A 27803-nucleotide genomic window follows, 5' to 3' on the forward strand; every position below is an offset into this window, starting at 1 on the left:
AGTCCTGACATCCCAGGAATCAGTCTGGTGAACCTTCTCTGCACTCCCTCTATGGCAATAATGTCCTTCCTCAGATTTGGAGACCAAAACTGTACGCAATACTCCAGGTGTGGTGAATCATGGTGAATTTGGTGAATCATATCCATCCAGTTATTAATGTATATAACTAATTAATTTGATTATAAATTGTTTTGTTTACGTCATATTATCCGCTCGTGTGCACTGTAACATCGATCCTTAATTTTTTTCCTGGTTAAATGATTAAACTTTTTGAGATACTTTTATTACAGACCCTCCTTAACCCACATCACCCTTTCACTGCTCATAGAACATGGAACAATGTTCTCCATTTCAGCTCCACCCTCTGTAGAGCAACAGCACTATCTACTTCATCAAACCTTTTTCATAATTTTAAAGCCGATTATTTGCTCACCACTTTGCCAACAGAATAGAGTCCCATTCTGTTCACCTTTCTTGATTGACAAAACCTCACAATTCATCTATCCAATTTTGTTCTTTAAACATATAACAGTACAGGTAGACAAAAGTGCTGGAGAAACTCAGCGGGTGAGGCTGCATCTATGGAGTGAAGGAAATAGGCAACGTTTTTTGGGCGAAGCCAACACCTCCACTCTGTTCACAATAACCAACCTGATCTCCCGGTGGCTCAGCACCTCAACTCCCCCACACATTGCGAATCCAACCTTTCTGTCCTCGGCCTCCTCCATGGCCAGAGTGAGGACCACCGGAAATTGGAGAAGCAGCACCTCATATTTCGCTTGGCCAGTTTGCACCCCAGCAGTATGAACATTGACTTCTCTAATTTCAGGTAGTCCTTACTTTCTCCTCCCCTTCACAGCTCTCCCTCAGCCCACTGGCTCCACCTCTTCCTTTCTTCTTTCCCCCACCCTCACATCTGTCGGAAGAAGGGTTTTGGCCCGAAACGTTGCCTATTTGCTTTGTTCTTTAGATGCTGCCTCACCCGCTGAGTTTCTCCAGCACTTTTGTCTACCTTTGATTTTCCAGCATCTGCAGTTCCTTCTTAAACATATAACAGTACAGCACAGGAACGGGCCATTTGACCCACAATGTTTGTACCAAACATGAAGCCAAGTTAAACTGATCTCATCTGCCTGTACATGATCCATATCCCTCTATTCCCTGCATTTCCTTGTGCCAATCAAAAAGCCTCTTAAACACTATTGTAGTATCTGTCTCTACACCCCCTCCGGCAGTGGGTTCTAAGCCCCCACCACTGTGTGAAACATCTTCCCTTGCACATCTCTACTAAACTTTCCCCCTCTCACCTTGGGGAAAAGGTTCTAACTATCTCCCCAATCTATGCCTCTCATAATTATGTATACTTTGGTTTAGAGTTTAGAGATGCAGCATGGAGATGCACCACCGAATCCAAGCTAACCATTAATCATCTGTTCACACTAGTTCCACGTTACCTCACTTTCTCATCCACTCCCTACACACTACGGGCAATTTACAGAGGCCAATTAACCAACAAACCCACACTTCTCTGGAATGCGGGAAGAAACTAAATCCACCCAATTGCACGGAGAACATGCAAACTCCACACAGACAGGATCAAGGCTGCAGCACTACCAGCTGGCCACAGTGCCATCATGAGCAATAATTTTGAATAAAGCCCATCAGTTCTCGAAAACAGACTGGGTCTGTTTTTTTGCAATCATGTATCCCCCAAATTCATGTAAAAAGATCAGGATACTGTAAATCTCAACTAGTTTATATTAAATGGGATTAATATAGATAGATATTTAATGGTCAGCACAGACATGGTGGGAAGAAGGGCCTGCTTCGATGCTTTATGGCCCCATGACTATTATTTCATTCGTGGTGCATGAACTTTGCTGCCAAGGCCAGAATTTACTTAAATAAAGGGCATATAGACTTGGATGTTGCAGCAATGTGCAGCATTTATTTACTAATGCGCAATGCTTCGTGATAAAATTCCACTGTCCATTGAATGAGCAAGTGCCTGAAACAGTTGTTTTTAGCCTTTAACCATGTTCACAGGTTATATATACAATGCATTCCTCCATTCCCTTGTATTCAGCTATAACTCCATGCAGCTGTGTGAATTTTTCACTTGGTCAGACAGCTATGCAACCAAATAGAGAAGTGCTGAACTGAAAAGCGAGACGTTGAAAGAAAGGCTGGGAGCAGGTCATGTTGCTTCAAGGGGAGCTGCAACACAGGGTATTCAGATATGCAACCATGGATTATTGTCACAGACGAGAGGTCAACCTTCTTAAGTGTGAATCTGTGGAAAACAACAGGCCCGGCTACACTCCTCAGCTGATTCCTTAGAACCTGCCTTCACCTGCTGGTTGGAGTATTCTCGGATATCTTTAACCTCTCCCTCCTCCATTCTGGCAGTCCCATCTGATTTAAGAAGACTGTAATCATCCAAAGTAAGCCAAGGTAGTGTGCCTTAATGACTACTGTCCAGTGGGTCCGACATTCACCATTGTGATGAGCTTCTTGAGGTTAGTCATGACCCACATCAACCCGTCTCCCAGACAGCTTTTTGCATGTACTCTCGCAATGGGTCCATGGCAGGTATATCTCCTTGGCCTTTCATTCATCCCTGGAACATCTGGATTAGAAGGATACCTACAGTACCTCAACACCACAATCCCAATCAAACTTAGTTCCAAATTCCTGGATCTAGTATTCAGCACCACCCTCTGCAAATGGACTTGGAAATCCTTGACCTCCCAACCCTTTGATCCCAGCCAGTGGGTAAATATCACTTAAACATATTGATTGTATCCGATTCCTTCACCTCCTCTGGCAGCAAGTTCCAGATAGCAACCACGAAGTACAAAGAAAATGTACCCTTCAAAAACTCGTTAAACTCCTTTCTTTCGTCTTAAATCCATGCCCCTTGATTTTGATGCTCTAACCATGGGACAAAGATTCTATCTATGCCTGTTATAATTGTATATACCTTTGTCAGGTCATCTTCAGCCTCTGTCCCTCAAAGAAAACAAGCCTACCCTATGTGATCTCTCTCCGTAACTAACATCTTTCAATCCAGGCCATGTGTCTTTGAATCTCCACTGCGCTTTTGTTAGCATAATCACATCCTTCCTGCAATATTGAGAATACTCACAATACTTGAAGTGTGATCTTGCCAGTGTTTTGAAAAGTTGCAACATACCTTCTCAATGTTTATATTCTATGCCATGACCTTTAAAGGCAAGGATAACATATGTTGCCTTCTCCACGTTATCTATCTGTGTTGCCACTTTCAGAGAACTAGGAACTTGGAGCCTTAGATACACCATTAATTATGCAGCAACTTTAATGTGGCAAAGGATCCAAATGTATGGTGCAATATTACATAGAAACATAGAAACATAGAAAATAGGTGCAGGAGGAGGCCATTTGGCTCTTCGAGCCCGCACCACCATTCATTGTGATCATGGCTGATCGTCCCCTATCAATAACCCGTGCCTGCCTTCTCCCCATATCCATTGACTCCACTAGCCCCTAGAGCTCTATCTAACTCTCTCTTAAATCCATTATTATTATCAAACATAAACTGAACAGTCACACAACATGTTTTTCGAGCAGATAATCAAAAGCTTGGTCAAAAAGGCAGGTTTCAGTTTAGAGATACAACAGGCAACAGGTCCTTCAGCCCACCGAGCCCACGCCGCCCAATGGTCACCTATTCACACTGTTTCCATATTGTCTTACTTTCTCATCCACTTCCTACACATATGTTGAGGCCAATTTGCACAACTTTGGGATGTGGGACAATACCGGAGCAATTGGAGGAAACCCACACATTCACAGGGAAAATGCGCAAACTCCACATAGGCAGTACGCAAGGTCAGGATCGAACCTGAGTCTCTGATGCTGTGAGGCAGCAACTCTACCAGCTGCACCACTGTGCTGCCTTGGTTTTGAGGAGCATTTTAAACCTGAAAGCATGGTTAGAAAGTCAGAGTTAGGGAAGGAATTTTACACTGAAGCTTTGTCAGCTGGGATCGTGGCAAGCTGGCTAATTTTATCGAAAAGCGGCTTATTGATATGAAGCAGAAAGTAATGATGGAGGATATTTTTCTGATTGGAAGACTGTAACAGTGGTGTACTGCAGGGATTGATGCAGAACCCTTGGTGTGATGTATATTAACAACCTGGGTGTGAATGTAGGTGTGATGATTAGTAAGTTTATGGATGGCATGAATGTTAGTGCCATGGTAGATGTGTAGGAAGGCTACCTAAGGCCATGGTAGGATCTAGATCATTTGGAAAGCTGAATGTAGTATTGGCAGCTGGAGTTGCCATTTTGTAAATAACTTGAAGTATTTGTAATTATTCTATTTAGTTACTGGATTAAATGCAATTTAAGTTTTGACTGTCACGAACCACAGCTTGTGGTCTCACCGAGCAACATTGTTCTCAAACAGAGGCCTCAAGTCATGCTGATTATTTATGGGTTAAAGCTTAGCGGAGGGTAGTTGGCTAATGGCCCTTTTTATGCTCATGTGTCTTGCATTATAAGGGGTTATGTGTCAATTAAGTCTGAATTTATTAGGGTGTTTACGCTTTTCCCACCAATTGCTTATGTTTCTTCAATTTGTTTTTAGTATCTTTCTTTGATGAAGACTGGGACTAATTAAGGTTCAGCTATGCGGTGTTGGTGGCATTTTACAACGTGATATGGTCAAATATTGGGTAACTGTTAATTAGTGGAAGTGCATGGATTTAATTAGCTTCATGCCCCTCCGTATTGCATTCAGAGACAGCCGTTAGCACCATTCCTTCTCGTAGTAAAGCCTTCTTGAAAACAAACTGGATTTTTCCAATTAAAAAGAAACAACCCCTCTTAATCTAAACCATTTGTGAGCCGTGTCTACTGTTGCTTTCATTCACTCCACATGGCAAAGCGAACTGGGTCAGTGAAATACTCTAACCTTAGTTTTGTGAGCAAGCCAGATGACCAGTTATCCGAGACAACAGGTACGTTTATAGAAATCCTGTCACACATCTGGAGACTCTGATCTGTTAATTAAGAAAAAGCCCTGCAGTAAAATAAGTAACATAACGTCCTAATTCTTGTTTATACTACTGCTCGATCACACGCACTTCTGAAACCCAAACTCTGAACGAGCGTACTTTAGGGGGTGCTTTGATGTGCCAAATTGCTTTTGCCATGAAGTAAAGCACCTCTGGACAGCTACGAGGACATATGCTTTTTTTCAGCAATTGTGAATGTACATTAGGCAAAAGAACGAGGCCTCTTTCTCTGAGATGACAACCTTGCCTTTTCCCAGAAGTTGTTGATGTACCCAGTGTGCCTCTGAATCCTTGCATATAATCAGCTAGATTTAAAGTTTAATTAGATAAAAAAGAAAATAAAAGAATGGAGGAATATGCTAATGCAATTAGATGAAGATTCGTGAGAGAAGATTCATAAATATCAACACAGACTTGTCAATCTTTCCCAGTGAGTGTATTCTATAGGTCCAATTACTAGTTTATGCATGAGCCCATATCACCATAGCTTCTTGCTGCACAGGATTTCAATATCTTCTGGTATTTGAGCTGATGCCAATTCCAGGATTTCTGCAAGCCAGCCAATAGCCTTGGGCTGCTTGCAGCTAACAGTTCTCGTGGTTCATTTTATAGCTTTCCTTTGCTCACTTTTCACCTGTGTCACTGTGATGCAGCACCAGAAACCCAGGTTTGATCCCGACGTTGGGTGCTATCTGCAAGGAGTTTGCAATAGCTTCTTCTCAGCAATTATTAGGCTCTTAAAATCTACACAACACTAATGTCAACAATGAACTATAGACTGTCTTGGGTTGCACTAAGAACTTTGGGCTTTTTTTCATGTGTATATGAGTTATTAATTTTAATTATATAATGGCATGATTTTGAATACTTTTATTTTGGTTTGCTAAGTTGTGGTAAATGAAGTTGTGGTATATTGGCATTACCTGTAATTATATTCCACCTCATGGAAAGCATTGGAATCACAATGGAGTGGATTTCAGGGTCCCTGTCACTATCCACACAGTAACATTTAATGCACATTTAGAGGAAGTGGTAGAAGTAAGTACAATTGCAACATTTATGGACCATTTCACCAGGTTCATGGATAGAAAATGTTGAGGGGTAAGGGTAGAATGCAGGCAAATGGGATTAGTTCCGGTTGGCAAGGACAATTTTGGAAGGTCCTGTTTTTGCACTGTCAATCTCTATCTCAATGCCAACTGAGTATAGCTCCAAATCAGTGATCCAAGATCTTTCATTCATTTGTGGTGTCACGTTACCTCCATCTGTTGTCTCCAATCTCTACACCCTATGACAATGGACTCCAATGTCTCAACTGGTCTAAATAACATGCTCCATGCACCATTGATTAGGACTTTGAAGTGAGCTATTGTACAGTCAGAACTGTCCTCTATTGGATGTGGCATTGAACTGACCTCACTGCACCATATGAAGGAATGAAGGGGATAGTGTTTGCACCCGGATAACATCTTGTTCTTATTTTCTATCACCGCGGAGTATTTCCAGAGATTACTGCTTTAATTTCCTGCACAGCGGTTTCATTTACATTTTATTTCTGCTTTAATGTATAACGAACACATACAAGTATACTTTTTCCATTTGTCATCAATTTAAAAAGTTGTCATAGTCATACTGTATAGAAACAAGCCCTTTGGCCTAACTTGACCTAGCCAACCAAGATGTCCAATCTACTCTAGTCCCATCTGTCTGCGATATGTTTGGCCCTTATCTCTCTACCTGTCCAGATGTCTTTCAAATGTCGTTATAGTTGTGTTGATTTTTGTTCGATCTTTATGTTTGCAATTTAGGTAGATGTTTATCCAGAGAACGATGGTCTCTGCACTTCCTAGTAGTGTGAGGTTTTGAATAGCATACCCCGGTTTCTTTGTTATGTTCTTTTTTGTTTAATGTGAATTGCTGGGATAAAATTCAAATAAGATATTATTTTCAGGTGAGCCTAGCCTCTGCTATGTGTATGATGGAGATGGAATCTGCGAGGAATTTGAGAAAAGTAAAAGTATTCACGACTGCGGCTTTGCCACACCTAAAGGATTCACTGATCAATGGGCAACAGGAGCCTTGACGTCCCATCAGGATGAGAGAAGGTGTCCAGTTCAAATGGTCACAGGGCAACCTGATGTAACAAAGGTAGGCAAAAAGGATTCAACAACCTGATCACCCTAATTGGACATGATAACTATGACCAAGTTTAGCTATTCACACAGTGGGTTATGGGATGGAGAATATAATATCCTAGTTAATTTAGTCATGTTTAGTTAATTTAGTTTATTGTTACGTGTACCGAGTTACAGTGAAAAACACTAGTTGTGTGCTAACCAGTCAGCAAAAAGATGATTACGATCATGCCATCCACATTGCACTAATACATGATAAAATCCAGTAAAGTTCAATCAAAATTAGTCCGAGTCTCCAATGAGCTAGATAGTAGCTCAGGACTGCTCTCTAGTTGTTGATAGCTCTCTAGTTGTTGATAGGATGGTTCAGTTACACTTTTAATACAATAAATAAGATCTAATGAAGAGAGTCGGGGATTTAATTTAAACATTTGATTTAATTTAATCCTGTGACTCACCAGCCATAACATATGATTAGTCTTACATCAGATCTACTTTTCCATTTTGGATCCGACTTCATCAATAGCATGTTCTAAATCTTCTCTGTGTTTAAATTTTCCTTGTGCCCTAATGAACCTAAGCATAAATTCATTTCTCCTGATGATTCCTGACTTGCTGAGTATTTCCAGCGTTTTCTGCTTTTATTTCCTGCTTGGCGGTTTCATTGCCCTCTGACCAAAGAAATTAAACCTTAATAATACCCAATGCTATACAAATATTCAACTTTGCTTCTTTTCATGGCGGCCCATCTTCTGTTACTTGTATGGTGGACATGGAACAGAAATTTCTGTTGAAATTTCAGAAAAGTAGGAGTATTCATCACCTTGTTTTTGCTGAACCAGAAGTTTTCACTGAACAATGTGCACTTGATGTGTCTATCTCTATATGCCTATTTTTATTGTTTTCTTCCTTTATTCATCCATGATAAAAAGATTTCCTGGTGGTGTTTTATTTGTGAGGTGATGGAGCAAGAAGCTAGTTCACAAATATATTCAGAATTTCTTCACCATTCTTCCTTGTCGCTTTCATGAGAGAAAGTACTATATTTCATCAGATAAAGTACTATATTTCAAAATCGATCTCTTTGCGAAATCATGCAACTTTTCCACAAAGGGTGGTAGGGGTCTGGAACAAGCTGCCAGTGGAGGTAGTTGAGGCAGACATTATCTCAACGTTTAAGAAACAGTTAGACAGGAACATGGATAGATCAGTTTTGGAGGGATATGGACCAAATGCGGGCAGGTGGAACTAGTGCAGCTGGGACATATTGGGACAAGGCCTGTTTCCCCCGTGTATCACTCTATGATGCTATGAACTCCCCGCCTGAATAGTTGCCCATTTATGTTGTACTAATCTTATTTGTAACATTTGAATCCTCCCTGACTCTCCAGGTTTGCCAGACAGCATTTCTGGATGAGACCGCCGGGTTGTCTCAGTATGCCTGGTTTCCATGCACTGCTTCCTTCTACACTGCTAATGTCAATGACTTCAACAAACCTCATTCGTACCACAGCGTGAATAATGAAGAAAATATCTGGTTAAAGGTAAGGTCTTGCATTCTTTATTGCAAATGCTGCTTCATTGATGAGTATAAACATTCAGTCTTTGATTGATTCTTGATGAAATGTGGTACACTCCACTCCACTGAGGGGCAGCACAGTGGTGCAGCTGGTAGACCTGCTGCCTCAGAGGATGTTTCCACTGGTGGGAGAATCTACGATTAGAGGTCGTAGTCTCAGAATTAAAGGACGTTCTTTTAGGAAGGAGATGAGGAGGAATTTCTTTAGTCAGAGAGTGGTGAATCTGTGGAATTTGCCACAGGAGACTGTAGAGGCCAAGTCAGTGGATATTTTTATAACAGAGATAGATAGATTCTTGATTAGAACGGGTGTCAGAGATTATTGCGAGAAGGCAGGAGAATAGGGTTAGGAGGGAGAGATAGATCAGCCATGATTGAATGGCAGAGTAGACTTGATGGGCCAAATGGCCTAATTGTGCTCCTTTCACATATGATCTTATGAGTACAATCTTGACCTTGGGTGCTGTCTGCGTGGAGTTTGAACGTTCTCCATGTGATCATGTGGGTTTCCTTCAGGTTCTCCAGTTTCTTTCCACATCCCAAAGATGTGCGGGTTTGTAGGTTAATTATCCCTAGTATGTAGGGAGTGAATAAGAAAGCACGATAATATGGAACTAGTGTGAATGGGTGAACCATGTCTGCAGTGTCATGCTGTATCCTGAGATATGCACTTTCACACTTCTGTACCTTGCCTGATGGGAGAGGGGAGAAGAGGGAGTGACTGGGACTAGATTAGAGAATCTAATTGAAACTTACAAACTTCTGACAGGAGTGGACAGACTGAATCCAAGGTGGGCATATCCAGAATGAGGAGATGTTACAGTCTTGGGATGCAGTGTAAGATGTTTAAAATTGAGACATGGAACCTGTGGAAGTCACTATCACGGAGACTAAGCCACTGAATGATTAAATGAAGAACAATGAAAACTTTTTAAACACAATAAAATCCCATCAAAGGGGGTGGAATATGGTTATGGTTGCCAACTGTCCATATGGGACCACCCTTGTCCCATATTTGACTACTACTCCTCGGGTCAAGGGGACTGTTGGGTCGGAGCGGCACGTCCGGCCCCGCCTCACCCATCCTGACGTAGTTTAACCCATGGAGTGCAGTAGCAACGCCTCGCCCATGGCCCCACCGGTCGGCAACCCGGCTCGCTGTCCGACCTTCGGACGTTCGCTTACCGCCGACACCACCACCCCTTCTTCTCATGGCCGAACATCGGTTCATAGGTTAGATGAGGTGCTGGACTTAGCGCGTGATGTTGCACGCAAATTCCGGCGCCTGGGCCAAAACTCCTCAGCTGGCCCGCTGGCTGGGCTGTGTGTGCAGTCCAGCACCCGGTCAACTCATCATTTACCCAGCCACGGCCGAGTCGGCCAACGAATTGCCGTCGGGAATTTGTCCCTTATTTTGACTTTGTCCCTTATTTGAGAGTGAGAAAGTTGGCAGCCCTAATTATGGTACTGAAATGAAAGATCAGCTGGAATCATACTGAATAGCAGAGAAGGCTACAAGGGCTGAATGGTCTCCTCTTGGTTCTATTTCACTGTGCTATCTAAAATTTATTCTGGAATCATAGAATCAATATTCTGTGTTTTCTAAAATATATTATAATTCTAATTAAAGATTTTCCCAGAATGTTTATTGTTCTGTCTCAAATACAATAGTTTACATTATGCAGCATGTACATCTGAATAAATTTCTCACTTTCACAAGTTTCTTTGCTAACCCTTAAGTGGGTTCAAACCGTTGTTGATATTTCAAATGCTGCTATCTCCATGTCTCTTTTTAAAACTTAGGTATTTTTTGATCGCCCCGATGTGGCCAGTTCGATTGTAATTTATTTATCCGCAGATGGTACAACATTGTTTGATCAACAGCGTAAATCGGTTATAATCCAGTTTACTGATACCAATGGACGCAACCACACTCTGGGTATGTATGTTCTAGACACTTTGCTCCTCTTAATGCCATGGATTTTTTCATTACTCTAATTATCAATTCTTCTTTCATCATCATCAATTTAAAAAATGAAGTCGTAATAAGATAAAAGAGACAGGCTAACACAAATTCAAGGAGAAGTGAAGGCCCAACTGATTGGAAGAGCTCGAAAGAAAGGCTGCAATGAAAAATGTTATAGGAAAATCAAATAGGGAATGTGGAATAAAAAAACATTGTAAATGAAATTAATTCTACAATATTAAAAATTACATGAATATGTTATGAGAAAGTGAAGGGCTCAGGGACCATGGTTACATTAAAGACAAATGAATGTGAGACCATAAGAAATGGCTTAATTCTTTTACCCACTTTGATCGGAGAGGCAGAGGGAAAATAGCAGTGAAGTACGGATTATTCCTGATATGTTGAGGCATGGAACTTAACTAGATTTGAGTAGGAAGGAACTGCAGATGCTAGTTTACACCAAAGATAGACACGAAATGCTGGATTAACTCAGCGGTGCAGACAGCATCTCTGGAGAGAAGAAATGAGTAATGTTTTGGGTCGAGACCCTTCAGATTGAGAGTCAGGGGAAAGGGAAACTAGAGAGATGGAAGGGTAAGGTGTGAAAATGACTGATTAAAGCAGATGATGATCAAGTAAATGTAGAATGTCATTGTTGGCTGAGGGGATGGTGACAATGAGGCATATAAACAGTAAGATTAATTAGGAGGACCGTAATACTAGTCAGAGAACTAGAGTGGGAGAGGGACGGAGAGATAAAGAAAGCAAGGGTTACCTGAAGTTAGAGAAACCAATATTCATACTGCTGGGTAGTAAGCTACCCAAGCAAAATATAAGGTGCTGTTCCTCCAATTTGCATTGGGTCTCACTCTGACAGTGGAGGAGGCCCAGGACAGAAAACTCAGTATGGGAATGGGAGGGGGATTAAAGTGTTTAGCAACCAGAAAATCAAATAGGCCTAGGCGGACTGAGGGAAGGTGTTCAGTGAAACTGTTGCTGAGTCTGCACCTGTTCTCATCGATATATAGAAGTCTGCACCTGGAACAGTGGAGGAGGCGTAGGTGAACCTCTGCCTCACCTGAAAGGATCGTTGGGGTCCTTGGACGGAGTTGAGGGATATATAGGCACAGGTGTGGCAGGGGAAAGTACCTGGGGAGGGGGTGGTTTGGGTGGGAAGGGATGAGTGAACCAGGGAATTGTGGAAATCGTGGAATTCTGCCTCTGTGGGATGTGGAAAGGGGTGGAGATGGGGAGAAGCCAATGAACCTACAAACCAGTACGTCTTGGGATTGTGGGAGGAAACCCGGGAAAAACCCACGCGGTCAGGGGGAGAATGTACAATCTCTGTACAGACAGCACCCTTAGTCAGGATCAAACATGGGTCTGTGGCGCTGTAAGGCAGCAACCCTGCTGCTGTGCCACCGTGTCATCCCTAGCTGGTGGTAAGTCCTTCCACCTATCAGGCATGAAGACTATTTTTGGAACACGCGTGGCGCCTTGAGGAGCAATAACATATGTTGTCAGTTGGCCCGTTACTAGGACTACTTTGGAATGTTCATGCAAGACTTTGAAAACCATAAATTTATACTTACTTTAACTGGCAACAAAAGAGCAGCAAAAGTTAAAGTTTAAACGTGAGCTCCAGCTCCCTGAAGACTCATTTGGCAGGTGGACGGGCTTCAGTGCAGCTGTGACATGCTGACCGGGCAAGGCAACTCCTGGCAGTTCCTGACCTGGATGACGGTGAGACTGGGAAATAAATAAAACGCATTTATGAGGGAATTTGCACTTTCCTACCAACGAGGTACTTTGCCAATGTAGCCACTGTCGTTGTACAGAGATGTATCACAGGTCATTTGCGCATGGCAAGATGCCAGTTATAGCAACAAAATAAATAACCGGGTTTTGGGATAAGAGTTGGGTGCAACATTGGGAGATTGTTCACGCTTATTGAATATTGCTGTGGCTTTTCATAATTTGTGTGCTGAAATGGAACATGAGTTTAACACTTTAATGGAAAGGCATTACCAGAGTAGAGAGTTTTCATACAATAATGTGATATGGATATCATCGTCATTGGCAGCATGTAATGACCATTACTAATTGCTCTTCAAGCGAGGAGCCAGTGATTTAATGTTCAAGTGTTTGGAGTCTCACTTCAAGCCCTGACTTTCAGGTTCTAAAGCAAGGATTGCACCCGCAAGCCAATCCTAACAGAGACCTCAATTGGATTAACTCTTTTGATAAGGAAAAAGGAAAAAAGATCAGCCAGGATTTCTGCTGCTCAGCACGGTTGCTGGAGCTGGTGCCTGCACAGTAGTTGGGCATGAATGGGATCAGTTTATTTGTAATGTCACGGCTTAATATTAGTACATGACGTTATCCCAAGAGCAATTCGTCCTTGTGCTGCATCGGCTTTTGTACTGGATAGTATTCATGAATCCTGGCACTTCAGATCAGCATGACATAGCTCTGCTGTTTGAGCAGAACAGCAAATTGGAGCCAGGTTCTTTTTTCTTAAATAAAATCCATTTATAAAACTTAATGAATTTTTTTAACTGGTGGATTCTACTCACCAATGCTCATCTGTAATACTAAGTGTAAATTGTGGATGGTATTTGCTCCCAGAGAGCTGCTAATGAGATAAAGAAAGGGCAAATCAGAAATGTCAACAGTTCCGTTTGTGTTACTGTGAATGATGAGTGGAATTTATAGATCAGGTTAGAGGGATACATAACCCCTTTGTTGTACACAACACAAATGTGCACCACCTTGTGCTTTATGTGATATCCAGCAGTGATTTTCTTTTCCATCATGATTGTTGAGTATTCATCTCCAGGTACTGACCTGTGCAAGGCATTCGGCCTTGGCAAGGTGGACAAGAGGACATTCGGTGCCATTGAATTTTGTTAATGGAAAGTGTATTGAAAATTCACCCAACTCATTCTCATTTATCCACGCTTGTAGACGACAAGTTCATGTTATAGGAGCAGAATCAGGCCATTCGACCCATCAAGTCTATTCCGCCATTCAATCATGGCTGATCTATCTTTCCCTCTCAATCCCATTTTACTTTCTTCTCCGTGTAACCCCTGACACAGTTATTAATCACGAATCTGTCAATCTCTGCCTTAAAAATATCCATTGACGTGGCCTCCACAGCCGTCTCAATTCCACAGATTCATCACCTTCTGACTAAAGAAATTCCTCCTCATCTCCTTTCTAAAGGCACATCCTTTCCTTCTGAGGGTTTGACCCCTGGTCCTAGATTTTCCCACTAGTGGAAACATCAACTCTATCCTGGCCTTTCACTATTCGGTAAGTTTCAATGAGGTGGACAAGAAAAGCCATCCACGGGAAGCAGGTAGATGTCACTCAACCTTTAACTAATTCAATTGAAATGTTATGCACATGTTATACTAACGGTTGAGCGGCATCTATCTGTTTCCAGAGCTACCTTTACCATCCAAATGCCTGGATGGATGAGAATGAGAAGGATGAATTTTCAATACACTTTCCATTCACAAAATGCAGTGGGACTGAATGTATTTTTGTCCACCTAGTCACTCCAACTCGTTAGTTCTTTAAAAGGTAGACAAAACTTTACTTAAGCCTCCTTGCCATTGGCAATGCATCGGAGAAGCTTTAAATACCTTCTTATAGGCCAGCTTCCATGTTTTTATAAATTTGTGCACTGGAGAGTGATATTTTCTCAATGTTGACCAGCATAATATTTAAAACTCATTCATAAGTGAGCACATGATAATAGAGGAGTCTGTACAGTGGAAGATTGAGTAAAGCGTAGGTTCTACTTTTTGCATAGCCCAACAATAAGTCAATAGCAAAATGGAGAAAATACAAATGGCCCTGCAGAGCAGATAACAGACCCTTCAGTGAAAAATACTCAACCATCAATGGGGTAATAATAAAAGACAACCTGCTGGAGGAACTCAGCAGGTCAGGCATTATCTGTGGAAGAAGTGGACAGACGGCATTTTGGGTTTGGACTCGTCTTCAGACTGAAGGAATCATCTCTCTTGCCATTTTCGTCTCCAGTCTTGGTTACAATCTCCATGGTTCTTTCCCCATCTGACTCATCTGCCAATTAACCCTCCTCACCTGGATCCCTCTATTATTTGCCAGAAGGCTCCACATTTTCCCACCAAGCTCCAGTTATCTTCCCTGTACCCCATCAGACTGAAGGTTCGTGATCCAGCTTTACCTTTCCTCCATGGATGCTGCCTGATCACTGAGTATCTCCAACAGTTTGTTTTTTCCTCAAGATTACAGCATCTGCCGTCTCTCTCCTGTCTCCAGCGAGTTTATAATGTCAAATTTGAAATGTGCACTTAGTTATGCTTTAAGTTAAAATTACCCTTTTCTGGAAGACTTTTTTTCATCAAAGAAGAGGAAGATAAATAGTGGCTGCTGATTTATTTCCTGTCATGTTGTCGTTTCCATTAATCTGCTTGTCTTGTTGGATTACAGGTACATATGAGCTGAGTTGCAAGAAGAATCCGCTGATCATAAATGTGCCTCACAAACTTGACCTCAACCTCCATAAGATAGCATCGGTTCTGCTGAATGGCTCCTCACCATTTGTAGCTGTTTCTGGAGTGGCCCTGCGTGTCTCCAATCATCTTGTTTCTACCATTACACCCAATTGTGCAAAGCGAGAGGGTAGCAAGGATCACAAACAAAGGTATTAGATCTAAACCCTCAAGGGTGAGGTTTAACTCTTTATTTAATGCAAAAGAATGATGAATTGTTCATCCCTGTAACAGCTGGTCATCTTGTGCCAGTATCAAGATTTTCTAGATTGACCACAACAGTGGTTGGATGCAAGATAAATAATCTTCCAGTTCCCAGCCACAAGAGTTTGTTCTGGATGTGCAATAACATCCCAATTTTAATATTGGTCAACAAATATTTTTTGATGGTGTTTGCACCATCTATAAACTGGATTTCATCTGCCCACTCATTTGATACCTGAACGTCAGATAGAATAAACATCCCATCACCTCGGATTAGTTTAGTTTAGAGATATCGCATGGGTGCCAACACTTCAGCCAATGAGTCTTTGTTAACCATCGATCAACCATTCGTGCACGTTCCCCCACTCTCTGCACATTAGCGACAATTTTACACAGGCCAAATTAACCTACAAATCTGCATGTCGGGATATGAGAGTAAACTGCACGTTGGGATATGAGTGGAAACTGGAACACCCAGAGGAAACCCATGCAGTCACAGGGAAAACATGCAAACTACACGCAGACAGCACCCGAGGTCAGGATCGAACCCCAGTCTGCGAGGCAGCAACTCTTTCAGCTGTGCCACTGTGCTGCTCTTTACCTTGATCCATGATAGTTTGATTTATCTTGACATGCTGAAGAAAGGCCTATGCCTAATGCAATGCACCATCCAGGAATCTTATTTTCTTTAAAGAGATACCATAAATCTTTATGGTACCTCCTTTCCTACAGCTGGCATCTTGCAGAGATGTCATCTGTCAGATATAAATTACTTTTGAACATGATAGTGCTGACTCCAGTTCATAGCTAGACTGTGTGGAGATAATAAATGGTTTACTTCAACCATGGGATTCCAAATACTAGCAAAATACTTTACTACCGCCAATCTCCTACTCCAGTCAATCAAACTTTCTTTAATTTCCTTTATTTTGTTTTAGTAACATTAGCCTCATTCATTAAATTAACGTGATTGAAGTAATACATCCTGTTATGTTGTAGCTTGAATTTTAGTTCAACCTGTTTACCCCCCCCATCTTTTGTTGTAGGTATGCCTCATGTTCTTGCAATCAAGACCAGTGTAAAACTTTATCAGTGAATCATGCAATTGTGAACTGCATAGAGGACCACACTGAGCACATGCAGTGTCACTTGGCCTGTGCAAAAGGTTTATCATTGAAATCTGTGTGTGGCAAGCATCTAAGCCTTCTCCAGGTGAGTGATGTGCACCTTTATCAAACAAATTCATACTATATTGGGAGTTAGAATGGGCAGTATGATCTTAAATCTGTACTGCTGTTTCGGGTAATAGAACCTTAACCAATGTTAGAGGAATAGTTATAGACAATAAACAATAGAAAATAGGTGCAGGAGTAGGCCATTCGGCCCTTCCAGCCAGCACCACCATTCAATGCGATCATGCCTGATCATCCCCAATCAGTAACCCGTTCCTGCCTTCATCCCATATCCCTGACTCCGCTATCTTTAAGAGCCCTATATAGCTCTCTCTTGAAGAGAACCGGCTTCCACCGCCCTCTGAGGCAGAAAATTCCACAGACTCACAATTCTCCATGAGAAAAGGTGTTTCCTTGTCTCCGTTCTAAATGGCTAAATCCCTTATTCTTAAACTGTGGCCCCTGGTTCTGTACTCCCCAACATCGCGTGTCCAAACCCTTAATAATCTTATGTTTCAATAAGATTCCCTCTCATCCTTCTAAACTCCAGAAGATACAAGCCCAGTCGCTCCATTCTCTCAGCATATGACAGTCCCACCATCCCGGGAATTAGCCTTGTAAACCTACGCTGCACTCCCTCAATAGCAAGAATGTCCTTCCTCAAATTGGGGGACCAAAACTGCACACAATACCCCAGGTGTGGTCTCACTAGGGCCCTATACCACTGCAGAAGGACTTCTTTGCTCCTATACTCAACTCCTCTTGTTGTAAATGCCAACATGCCATTCACTTTCTTCACTGCCTGCTGTACCTGCATGCTCACTTTTATTGACTGATGAACAAGGACCCCCATATTCTGTTGTACTTCCCCTTTTCCCAACTTGACACCATTTAGATAGTAATATGCCTTCCTGTTTTTGCTACCAAAGTGGATAACCTCACATTGTTCCAGCATTGTTTATCAGGCAATTCATTTCATATTGCGTGTTACATAGCAGCGCCAGAGTGTCTTGTTGAGTCTCCGTCATCTCCGTTCCATCCACGGAATGAGCCGATGCCGTTATGCCCGATGTTAGAAGTTTTAATATCTTCTGCATCTTCACCTCCTGGGTTCTGATGCCGGCTCCAATGTACCCCCAGATAGCACTATTCACTGCAGGGACATTTAATGAGACACAGTTCTCAGGAGCCATGCATTTTGCTGTTGTCTCATTGACTACCTGTTCCTGTAGTTGGTTAATGGACAGGTAGTTGATACTGGCTGCCAGCTTTGGTTGTAACGGCTGTCCTGTTTGCGCTGGCACCGCAAACTTCGTGACGACCCCAAGCAGCTGTTGTAGGTCCTGCACCCCGAGCACACTGCCGGTTTCTTCAGCCATACCACCTTCTTCGGGGCCAGCCCAGCCCTAGCCCGTAATGCTCCCCTCTGTCGAGGGAGATGCATTATACAGCCCTGGGTAAGGTGCAGTAATGGGTGTCCTAAGACTCCCATGGCGACCATACTCCATCTCGCGGAGCATGTCACGTTGGAGCATTTGCTCCATCAACCGCTCCATGCAGGAAATGCGGTCACCTCCACTGCTCCCCGGCAGCGAGTCTTCCTGGCCCGACTCATCCGAGTCAACCGGCCGGACCGACTTCTGCTTCGCTTTTCCACCAGTCCGCTGAGTTGGTTTGGGCTATGCAGCTCGCGGCGCTGGTCCCAGCTGAGCAGATGTTACGCCGGTGACTACGGACCGCAAAGATTGCGGTCCAGGTGCCGCCGGTCACTGTTGACTGCCGGAACTTTTGCGGTCCCCCGCAGCCAGTCGAGACGCGACCCGTTTTGATTTCTTGCCCTTGTCCATGGTTTTCTGAAACAGAGAACACAAGGGCAAAATACACGAACTCAGAATAGTATCTTACCTGCAGGTCCCGTATTTAAACCTTGCCGCTGCGGGAGAACTCTTCACCCCGCCTGTCGCTGTGCAATGCGTGAGACGATATGTTGCGCATGCGTGCTGGTGGGGTCTTCACGTAGTCACTCACATGACTGAAGTAAAATTTACCAACTTATGCTACAGATCCTTGCAATTCCTTCCTAAATTCAAAGGATTTATTTTCAAAGTCAGAAGCCAAGCTTGGCACCACCTAAACTGTGCTTGTTTCACCCAGTGTTCACTTTACACTGCAACACCATGTGTCACTGGACTTGGGCATTTTTCTTTGTTTGGGTGTTTTACAGCAGTGTTCAGTCCCAAGGAGCGAAGGAGTGCAAAAAGACTAGTTTTCCTACAGATTTGTGTCTTTTTTTGTAAACCAGCATCTGCAGTTCCTTGTTTCTACATTTCCCTGAAAGTTATTGTGGTTTCATTGCCCAAACTCTGACCTTCCAAACAGTGGCAAGACCTTTTTCAGCCTTAGAATTGGTTGGAATGTAATTTGTGTTGAATCTGACGTTGATCAGCTTTATTAGAATTAATTAAAAAAATGCAAGCAGGTGGCGTTACATCAAGCTTTTTGGCACCATGAGATCATTCTGCTTTCATTATCTCGTAACTTTAGGTTGTCTTTGGGAAGGAACAGAAAATACTTACATTTGAACCAAGATCTGTCAGAAAATTCACTGTTACATGTTTGCTTGATTCATTTAATTTGCACAAGGACATGATGTCCACAGGCCAATATTAAAAATGAATAATTAAATGAAAGTAGCATACAGCGCATTCAGAAAGTATTCCGACCCCTTCACTTTTTCCACATTTTGTTATGTTACAGCCTTATTCTAAAATGGATTAAATTATTTTATTTATCATCAATCTACACACAATACCCCATAATAAATAAGCGAAAGCAGGTGTTTAGAAATTTTTGCAAAGTAATTAAAAAGAAATAACTGAAATATCACATATACATAAATATTCAGACCCTATACTGAGTACTTTGTTGAGGCACCTTTGGCAGCGATTACAGCTACAAGTCTTCTTGGGTATGACGCTACAAGCTTGGCACACCTGTATTTAGGTAATTTCTCCTATTCTTCTCTGCAGATCCTCTCAAGCTTTGTCAGGTTGGATGGGGAGGGTCGATGCACAGCTATTTTCAGGTCCCTCCAGAGATGTTAGATCGGGTTCAAGTCCGGTCTCTGGCTGGGCCACAGGGACATTCACAGACTTGTCACGAAGCCACTCCTGCGTTGTGATGGCTGTGTGCTTAGGGTTGTTGTCCTGTTGGAAGGTGAACCTCTGCCCCAGTCTGGAGCAAGTTTTCATCAAGGATCTCTCTATACTTTGCTCTGTTCATCTTTCCCTCGATCCTGACTAGTCTCCCAGTTCCTGCCACTGAAAAACATCTCCACAGCATGATGCTGCCACCACCATGCTTCACCGTAGGTATGACATTGGCCAGGTGATGAGCGGTGCCTGGTTTCCTCCAGACATGACTCTTGGCATTCATGCCAAAGAGTTGAATCTTGGTTGCATCAGACCAGAGAATCTTGTTGCTCATGGTCTGAAAGTACTTTATGTGCCTTTTGGCAAACTCCAAGTGGGCTGTCATGTGCCTCTTCCTGAGGAGTAGCTTCCGTCTGGCCCCTCTACCATAAAGGCCTGATTGGTGGAGTGCTGCAGACATAGTTGTCCTTCTGGAAGGTTCTTCCATCTCCACAGAGGAACTCTGGAGCTCTGTCAGAGTGACCATCGGGTTCTTGGTCACTTCCCTGCCCAAGGCCCTTCTCCCCCGATTGCTCAGTTTGGCCGGGCGGTCAGCTCTGGTGGTTCCAAAGTTCTTCCATGTAAGAATGACGGAGGCCACATTGCTCTTTGGGCCTTGCAATGCTGCAGAAATTGTTTTATTCCCTTCCCATTATCTGTGTCTCGACACGATCCTGTCTCGGAGTTCTACGGACAATTCCTTTGTCTTCATGGCTTGGTTTTTGCTCATGCACTGTCAACTGTGGGACCTTATATAGACAGGTGTGTGCCTTTCCAAATCATGTCCAATCAATTTAATTTACCACTGGTGGACTCCAATGAAGTTGTAGAAACATCTCAAGGATAATCCATTGAAACAGGATGAACCTAAGGTCAATTTTGAGTGTCATAGCAAAGTGTCTGAATAATTATGTAAATGTGATATTTCAGTTATTTCTTTTTAATTATTTTGCAAAAATTTCTAAACACCGGTTTTCACTTCTTCATTCTGGGGTATTGTGTGTAGATTGATGACAAAAAAAAGAATGTAATCCATTTTAAAATAAGGCTGTAACGTAACAAAATGTGGAAAACGTGAATGGTCTGAATACTTTGTGAATGCATTGTAAATATAAAATTATATAATTATTACATGACAGCACATAGAGAGTGTGATAGGTATACAGTGTAGTTGAGGATCCATAAATCCATCTTCATCAATGGTTCGGTGGTGGAGAGAGTCCACAACTTTAAATTCTTGGGCGTGCATATCTCTGAAAATCTGTCCTGGACCCAGTGCATTGATGCAATCAAAAAGAAAGTCCATCAATGCCTCTACTTCATGAAGAGATTGAGGAGATTTGGTATGTCGACAAATATTATCTTGAACTCCGACAGGTGTACAGTAGAGAGCAAATTGATGTTGTATCACAGCCTAGTTTGGCAACTTGAACACCCAGGAAAAAAGGGAATTACAGAAAGAGGTGAACACTGCCCAGTCCATCATGGGTAATGACCTCCCACCACAGAAGGGATCTACCCTCAAAAAGGGCATTGCCTCAAAAAGGCAGCCAAAGGTCCCACACCATCCTGACCATGCTCTCACTTCACTCCTGTCATCCAGACAAAGATATAGGAGCCTGGAAACTGTATTGTTCAGGTATAGGAATGGCTTCTTCCCGACAATCATCAGGCTATTGAACAATACAAACTGCCTTGGTTGCACAAGGGATTTTGCGTTTTGTGTTTGCACTATCTTTTTTTAATTTATTGCACTTCTTATTGTTTATTGTGCTATCGACTAGGTATTATGTTTACATATTCTATTGTGCTGCTGCAAGTAAGAATTTCATACTTTCCTTTTGGGACTTACGACAATAAAACACTCAACTCTTGAAAAGAGATCAAATAAAGCAGAACAGAACAATTTTTATCATGCCAAAATCAGGAGCATGATGCAATATATTTGCGTGCCTCACTGTTGCTGTGACAATCGGAACCTATGATATGTTTTTATCTACTTTCAAACCTCTTTCCCTGAAATGGTCAGTAGTTCATTGGCAAGCAATATATCTGGATTGCATTCTATTTTTCTTCTACAATCTGAATTCACAATAACATTTTTTTTTGTGTTGTGAAGTCATCAGTCTGATAAAAGATAGAAATGGCATTGGGCAGCTAATAATTTTGAAGTAAATGAGATAATTCTTGATATGCCCATGTGGTTTGCAGAGAAATTCTGTTTTGGATCTGCCTTTCTTTAAATTATTTGGAAACATTTTTAAATGTTTAAAAGGAATAAGCAAAAGGTAAACAAATAGTTTGCACAAACTATTGAGAACATAGATGTGTGCTGTATGAAATGTTTAAAGAGGCCAGGGTGAGATGCTTTGTGTGTTGTTTTTGGAATTTTGTACAATAGGATTTACTTGAAGGGATTTGATTCATTGGAATTCTCTGAATGAGAGTAACTAAGAAATAGTTTCATTCTTTGCAATTTTCCACATGATGGCAGATTAAAAGGGCTATGGTCTATTATTATTCAGCAGAAGTGGAGAAATCTATTAAAACTAGTTAACAGGTACAGTACTATAATTATTTTTTTTTAAAAGGCAATTAGAATATTCCAAGCAGATTGGAATACAAGTATATGTAACAGTTTTTTTAAAGTTTTTTTTGAACCCTGTTTGAATATGGAATACAGATTAGAGTGCTGCATCATGGCAAAGATTTATAGGCTTTAAGGGCCTGCCCCACTTACGCGACTTTTTCGGCGACTGTCGGCACTTGTCATAGGTCGTTACAGATCGCCAAAAATTTTCAACATGTTGATAATCCAGCGGCAACCAGAACAAGGTACAACTCTTTGGGCGACTACTCATGACCATACAGGCTTCACCCCGCAACATGTCGCCAGGGTGTTGCCTGTATGGTTGTGAGTAGTCTCCTAGTCACCCAAAGAGTCGTAGCGCCTTTCTGGTCGCCGCTGAATTTTCAACAATTTCAGTGACCTATGATGGGTGCCAGCAGTCGCCGAAAACATCGTATAACTGGAACAGGCTCTTCATGTCTGCAAAATTGATTCATCATAATGAAACAAGGCCTAAGAGTTGAATTTTGAGTATAGGTTGCTAACACTGTGCTTGTGTTCATTGAGATTAAATAACAAACAAGCAGTGTCTTTGAGTAGTTAAGGTTTTTCAAGGAGTTGAATGAGTAAGAGTCAAGAGAGTGTTATTGTCATGTGTCCCAGATAGGACAATGACATTCTTGCTTGCTGCAGCACAACAGAATATGTAAACATAATACAGAACAGGAGATAAAAGTTCAGTGTGTCTATAGACCATAGACCATATATATACACAATAAATAAACAGATAAAGTGCAATAGTAATAATAGATCGTTATTGTTCAGAGCTTGTTAAATGTTGTGTTTAATGGCCTGATGGCTGTGGGGAAGAAGCTGTTCCTGAACCTGGATGTTCCAGATTTCAAGCTCCTGTACCTTCTTCCCTATGGCAACGGAGAGATGTGTGTGTGGCCAGGATGGTGTGGGTCTTGATGATGTTGGCAGCCTTTTTGAGGCAGCGACTGTGATAGATCCCTTCAATGGTGGGGAGGTCAGAGCCGATGATGGACTGGGCAGTGGTCACAACTTGCTGCATTTTTTACCCGCTCCTGGACGTTCAAGTTGCCGAACCAAGCCACGATGTAGCCGGTCAGTATGCTCTCTGCTGCGCACATGTAGAAGTTCGAGAAAGTCCTCCTTGACATACCAATTCTCTGTAATCTTCTCAGGAAGTAGAGGCACTGATATGCCTTCTTTATAATTGCATCAGTGTGCTGGGACCAGGAAAAATCTTTGGAAATGTGCACGCCCAGGAATTTGAAGTTTTTGACCATTTCCACCATCGTCCCCTTGATATAAACAGGATTGTGGGTCCCTATCCTACTCCTTTCAAAGTCCTTCTTTGTGGGTCCCTATCCTACCCCTTCCAGAGTAAGGGAAATCTTTACACTGATTGAGGTGTTGTAGGGGAAAGAACAGTGAGGGCTAATAACTAGTAAATAGGGATGTGGATTGTGCTTAAATGGTGAGAGGGAACTGCAGCCACAGCCTGAAAGTAGAGATATGGAATGCAGCTGTAACGACTCCCAAATTTCAGGAACATTGATTATTGATTATGACAAGACATTGATTATGTCATGGCAGGCACCCATCATTGTAACAGAAAATTGGATCTACTGTCATCCAAGTTAGACTTGTGGATAATATTTTTTTTCTGTAATCAAGACCTAGTTTGTTATTATTTCTGTACCCTTCATTCTGTAATTAAGACCTAATTTAACCATTAGTCGAGTTTCTGTGTAATCTTGTCAGCTGAGAATATAAAAGCTGTATCAAAGTTGCATGCAACATATCAGCTGTATCTGGTCTCCGACTTGCGAACAGATGCCCTCTCATCGCCCACGTCCACATTTGATCCCCGGGGGCACCTCCTGCAGCAGACCTCAAGGGTACCGACCCCAGTTCCTTCTCCTCTCCTGCCAGCCTCGCTCCTCGCCGGTCCCATCCATCATCGCTGGATCCATCCTCCTGGTGTCTGGTCTTCCGGGGGAAGAGTAGGGGCCGGTTCAGGGGCGTCACCCTTCCAGGCTGCGGTGTGCCGGGTTTTCCGAGCAGAGGCCAACTCACCGGGTTCCCCTTGTAGGCTGCAGTCTGCCGGGTCTTGCATTCGGCCATGGAGAACTAGCTCAGTGGCCATCCTTTTCTTCTTCCCACAGGACTGAACCTGAGGTGTGGATGGGATGTTTATGGACTGCACCTTTTTAATAAATCACAGCCAATTTAATATTGAATCAATCCAGTCACAAATAGTTGAGGAACCAACTAAGTATTTTTGAAAGGAAACTATTCCAGATCTTGCTTAGGATTTATCAATGCACGTGATTATTAGCTTTTGGATTACCGGATGAAAGGTATTCAAACGTCTTTTCCTTGCTTGTATTTCAGACAGAAGTTTCCCTCTTTTGCAAGCATGGAAAATGGGACGGAGCTGTGACCTGTGAACCCATTGACTGTGGAATTCCTGACCACTCTCATGTCTATCATGCCACCTTCTTTTGCCCGGAAGGCACTACTTTTGGAAGCCGCTGCATCTTCTCATGTAATCCACCAGCTATATTACAAGGTACGGGAATATTATCATTTAAAATTTTGTTTCAAATAAGCACATCAAATGAGATGACACAAAGCACTGGAGTAACTCTGCGGGTCAAGCAGCATCTCTGGAGAACGTGGATAGGCGACGTTTCGGGTCCGGACGTTTCCTCAAATGAAATGAAAGAGCTGAAATATAAAAGATATTTCCCTATATTTAAAAATACTGGGACCAAAAAATGAGTATTATGGTAGGCAAAGATTAGCCAGTGATCCCACACCTTAAATAAACACAACATACTGTAAAGACACACCAGGTCAGTCAGCCTCTGTGGAAAGAGTAGCAATCAATGTTTTGGGTCTATGATCTTGTGCCAGAACTTGGACAGAGAGAAATAAGCATCCATTTTCAGCAACAGAGAAGGTTAGTTTAGAGATACAGGATGGAAACAGGTCCTTGGCCCACCAAGTCTTCACTGACCAGTGATCATCCGGACAATAGTTGTATCCTCCACACAGGAACAATTTACAGAAGCCATTTAAACCTACAAACCTGCATGTCTTTGGAATGCGGGAGGGAACTTAAGCACCCAGAGAAAGTTCACGGGGAGAACGTACAAGCTCCTTATAGATAGCACCCATAGTCAGAATCAAACCTGAGTCTCTGGTGCTGTAAAGCAGCAACTCTATCACTGTGTAACTGTGCCGCGTGGGAATGATGTATAGACTGCAGGAAATAGCAGTGATAGGCTGTCGAAATGACATAATGGCAACATTTAACAACAGCACATTAAGCTTCTGTGATCACAGTTAGATCACAGTTTATTATTGTCATGTATATTGAGATACATTGCACAGCTTTTTTTTGCATACTATCCAATCACATCAGTTAATACTATACATAAATACACAGGGCAAACTCAAATACAATAGGTAGAGAAAAGGGGAAGATACAGAATGTGGAACATAAAATATAATTAGAACAATTAGAATTAATTCCAGATTTACAGTTTAAAAAGAGATTTCAAGGAGTGGTATTAGATGGTATAAAGTCATGTTAGTAGATTTATGCCATTCGGCCCATCAAGTCTATTCCGCCATTCACTCATGGCTGATCTATCTCTCCCTCCTAACCCCATTCTCCTGCCTTCTCCCCGTAACCTCTGACACATGTCAAAAATCACACTAATCAAAAATCTCTGCCTTAAAAATATCCACTGACGGCCTCTACAGCCTTTTGTGGCAAAGAATTCCACAGATTCACCACCTTCTGACTAAAGAAATTTCTCCTCATCTCCTTCCTAAAAGAACGTCCTTTAATTCTGAGGCTATGACCTTTAGTCCTAGACTCTCCCACTGGTGGAAATATCCTCTCCACATCCACTCTATCCAAGTCTTTCACTATTCTGTATGTTTCAATGAGGTTCCCCCCCATTCTTCTAAACTCCAGCGAGCACTGGCCCAGTGCCGACAAACGTTCATCATAGGTTAACCTACTCATTCCTGGGATAATTCTTGTAAACCTCCTCTGGACCCTCTCCAGAGCCAGTACATCCTTCCTTAGATACGGTGCCCAAAATTGCTCACAATATTTCAAATGTAGCCTTACCAGCGCCTTATAGCGCTCAGCATTACATCCCTGTTTTTGTAAACAAGCCCTCTTGAAATAAATGTTAGCATTGAGTTTGCTTTCCTCGGGAAGAGCACGCAGCAAGTCGCCATGCTCCGGCACCAGCTTGAATCTTCTATTGTTGATGGTAAGATTGAGGGAAAATGTAAATTGTATAAAAACTGAGCCAACTTGATGTAAAAGCAGAAAATGATAAATGCAGCAAACTCAGGCTGTTTGCTCCCCTGAATGTTGGAAAGAACATAGAACAGTACAGGAACAGGCTCGTCTGTCCACAATGACTTTGCCAAACATGAAGCCGAATTAAACTAACCTCCTATGCCTGTATTTGATTTATATCCATCCATTTCCCGCTTATCCTTGCACTTAAATGCCACTATCATATTTGCCTCGAACTCCACCCCTGGCAGCATGTTCCAAGCACCCTTACTGATGCTTTACATGTAGATGTGCAGAATAATGTTGGAATTTCAAAGATTAACCGAGCACAGGATATGGTGTGTGTATTAAACATACATGTCTCAGAGACTCTAAGATAGAAGCTAATATATGAGAAGCAGCAGAGATACTTGTCAACAAATAGGAAAACATTATGTGGTCGGAGTCAGCTTTTTACTGCCTGTTATCTGAAACTTTGATCACTGACTAAATTGATCTTGGGGGGATTTGCTCAAAATGATGCATTGGCAAAGAAATATTGAAAAATAGTTAAGGTGTCGATAGACATTAAATCGTAGCTAAATCAAGGACATGCTAAAACAATGCTAATAGTGATGAATTGTTCATTAATTAAAATATATAGTTAATTAACTTTCTTTAATTCCTATTAACCTATTTAAAGCTAAACCTAAACGTATTTAAAGCTATAAGAATGTTCATAATTGCATGGTCTGACAGTTGAACATGGGAGGTTAGTGTTAATCCTAAACCATTGACATTACTCCGAGCCTGAGTAAGGTATTGTAGACCCAAACGTGTGTGTAGTGATTTCCAGATAGTTTAAGAGTAAAGAGCATAACACAGGACCAGGCCCTTCCATCCATAAGGTCTGTGACAAATATATCCTCCTCTGCCTGCGCATGATCCTAATCCCTCCATTTATTGCATCCATGTGCCTATTTAAAAGCCTTTCAAACACCACTGTCATGTCTGTTTCCACCACGACCTTT

General features: G+C 42.1%; 1 protein-coding gene across 1 annotated transcript in view; it reads left to right on the plus strand.

Annotated features, from left to right (window-relative positions):
• The window catches only part of LOC116977716 (pappalysin-2-like), a 280018-nt gene that overhangs the window by 150049 nt on the left and 102166 nt on the right, over positions 1–27803 (plus strand). The window contains exons 10-15 of the mRNA XM_033028424.1: positions 7016–7212; positions 8591–8743; positions 10582–10717; positions 15236–15449; positions 16548–16713; positions 24858–25035. Of these exons, the coding sequence (XP_032884315.1) occupies positions 7016–7212; positions 8591–8743; positions 10582–10717; positions 15236–15449; positions 16548–16713; positions 24858–25035 (1044 nt within the window). The remainder of the gene's footprint in view (positions 1–7015; positions 7213–8590; positions 8744–10581; positions 10718–15235; positions 15450–16547; positions 16714–24857; positions 25036–27803) is intronic.

Source organism: Amblyraja radiata, chromosome 10 (assembly GCF_010909765.2).
Source record: "Amblyraja radiata isolate CabotCenter1 chromosome 10, sAmbRad1.1.pri, whole genome shotgun sequence".
Lineage (NCBI taxonomy): Eukaryota > Metazoa > Chordata > Chondrichthyes > Rajiformes > Rajidae > Amblyraja > Amblyraja radiata.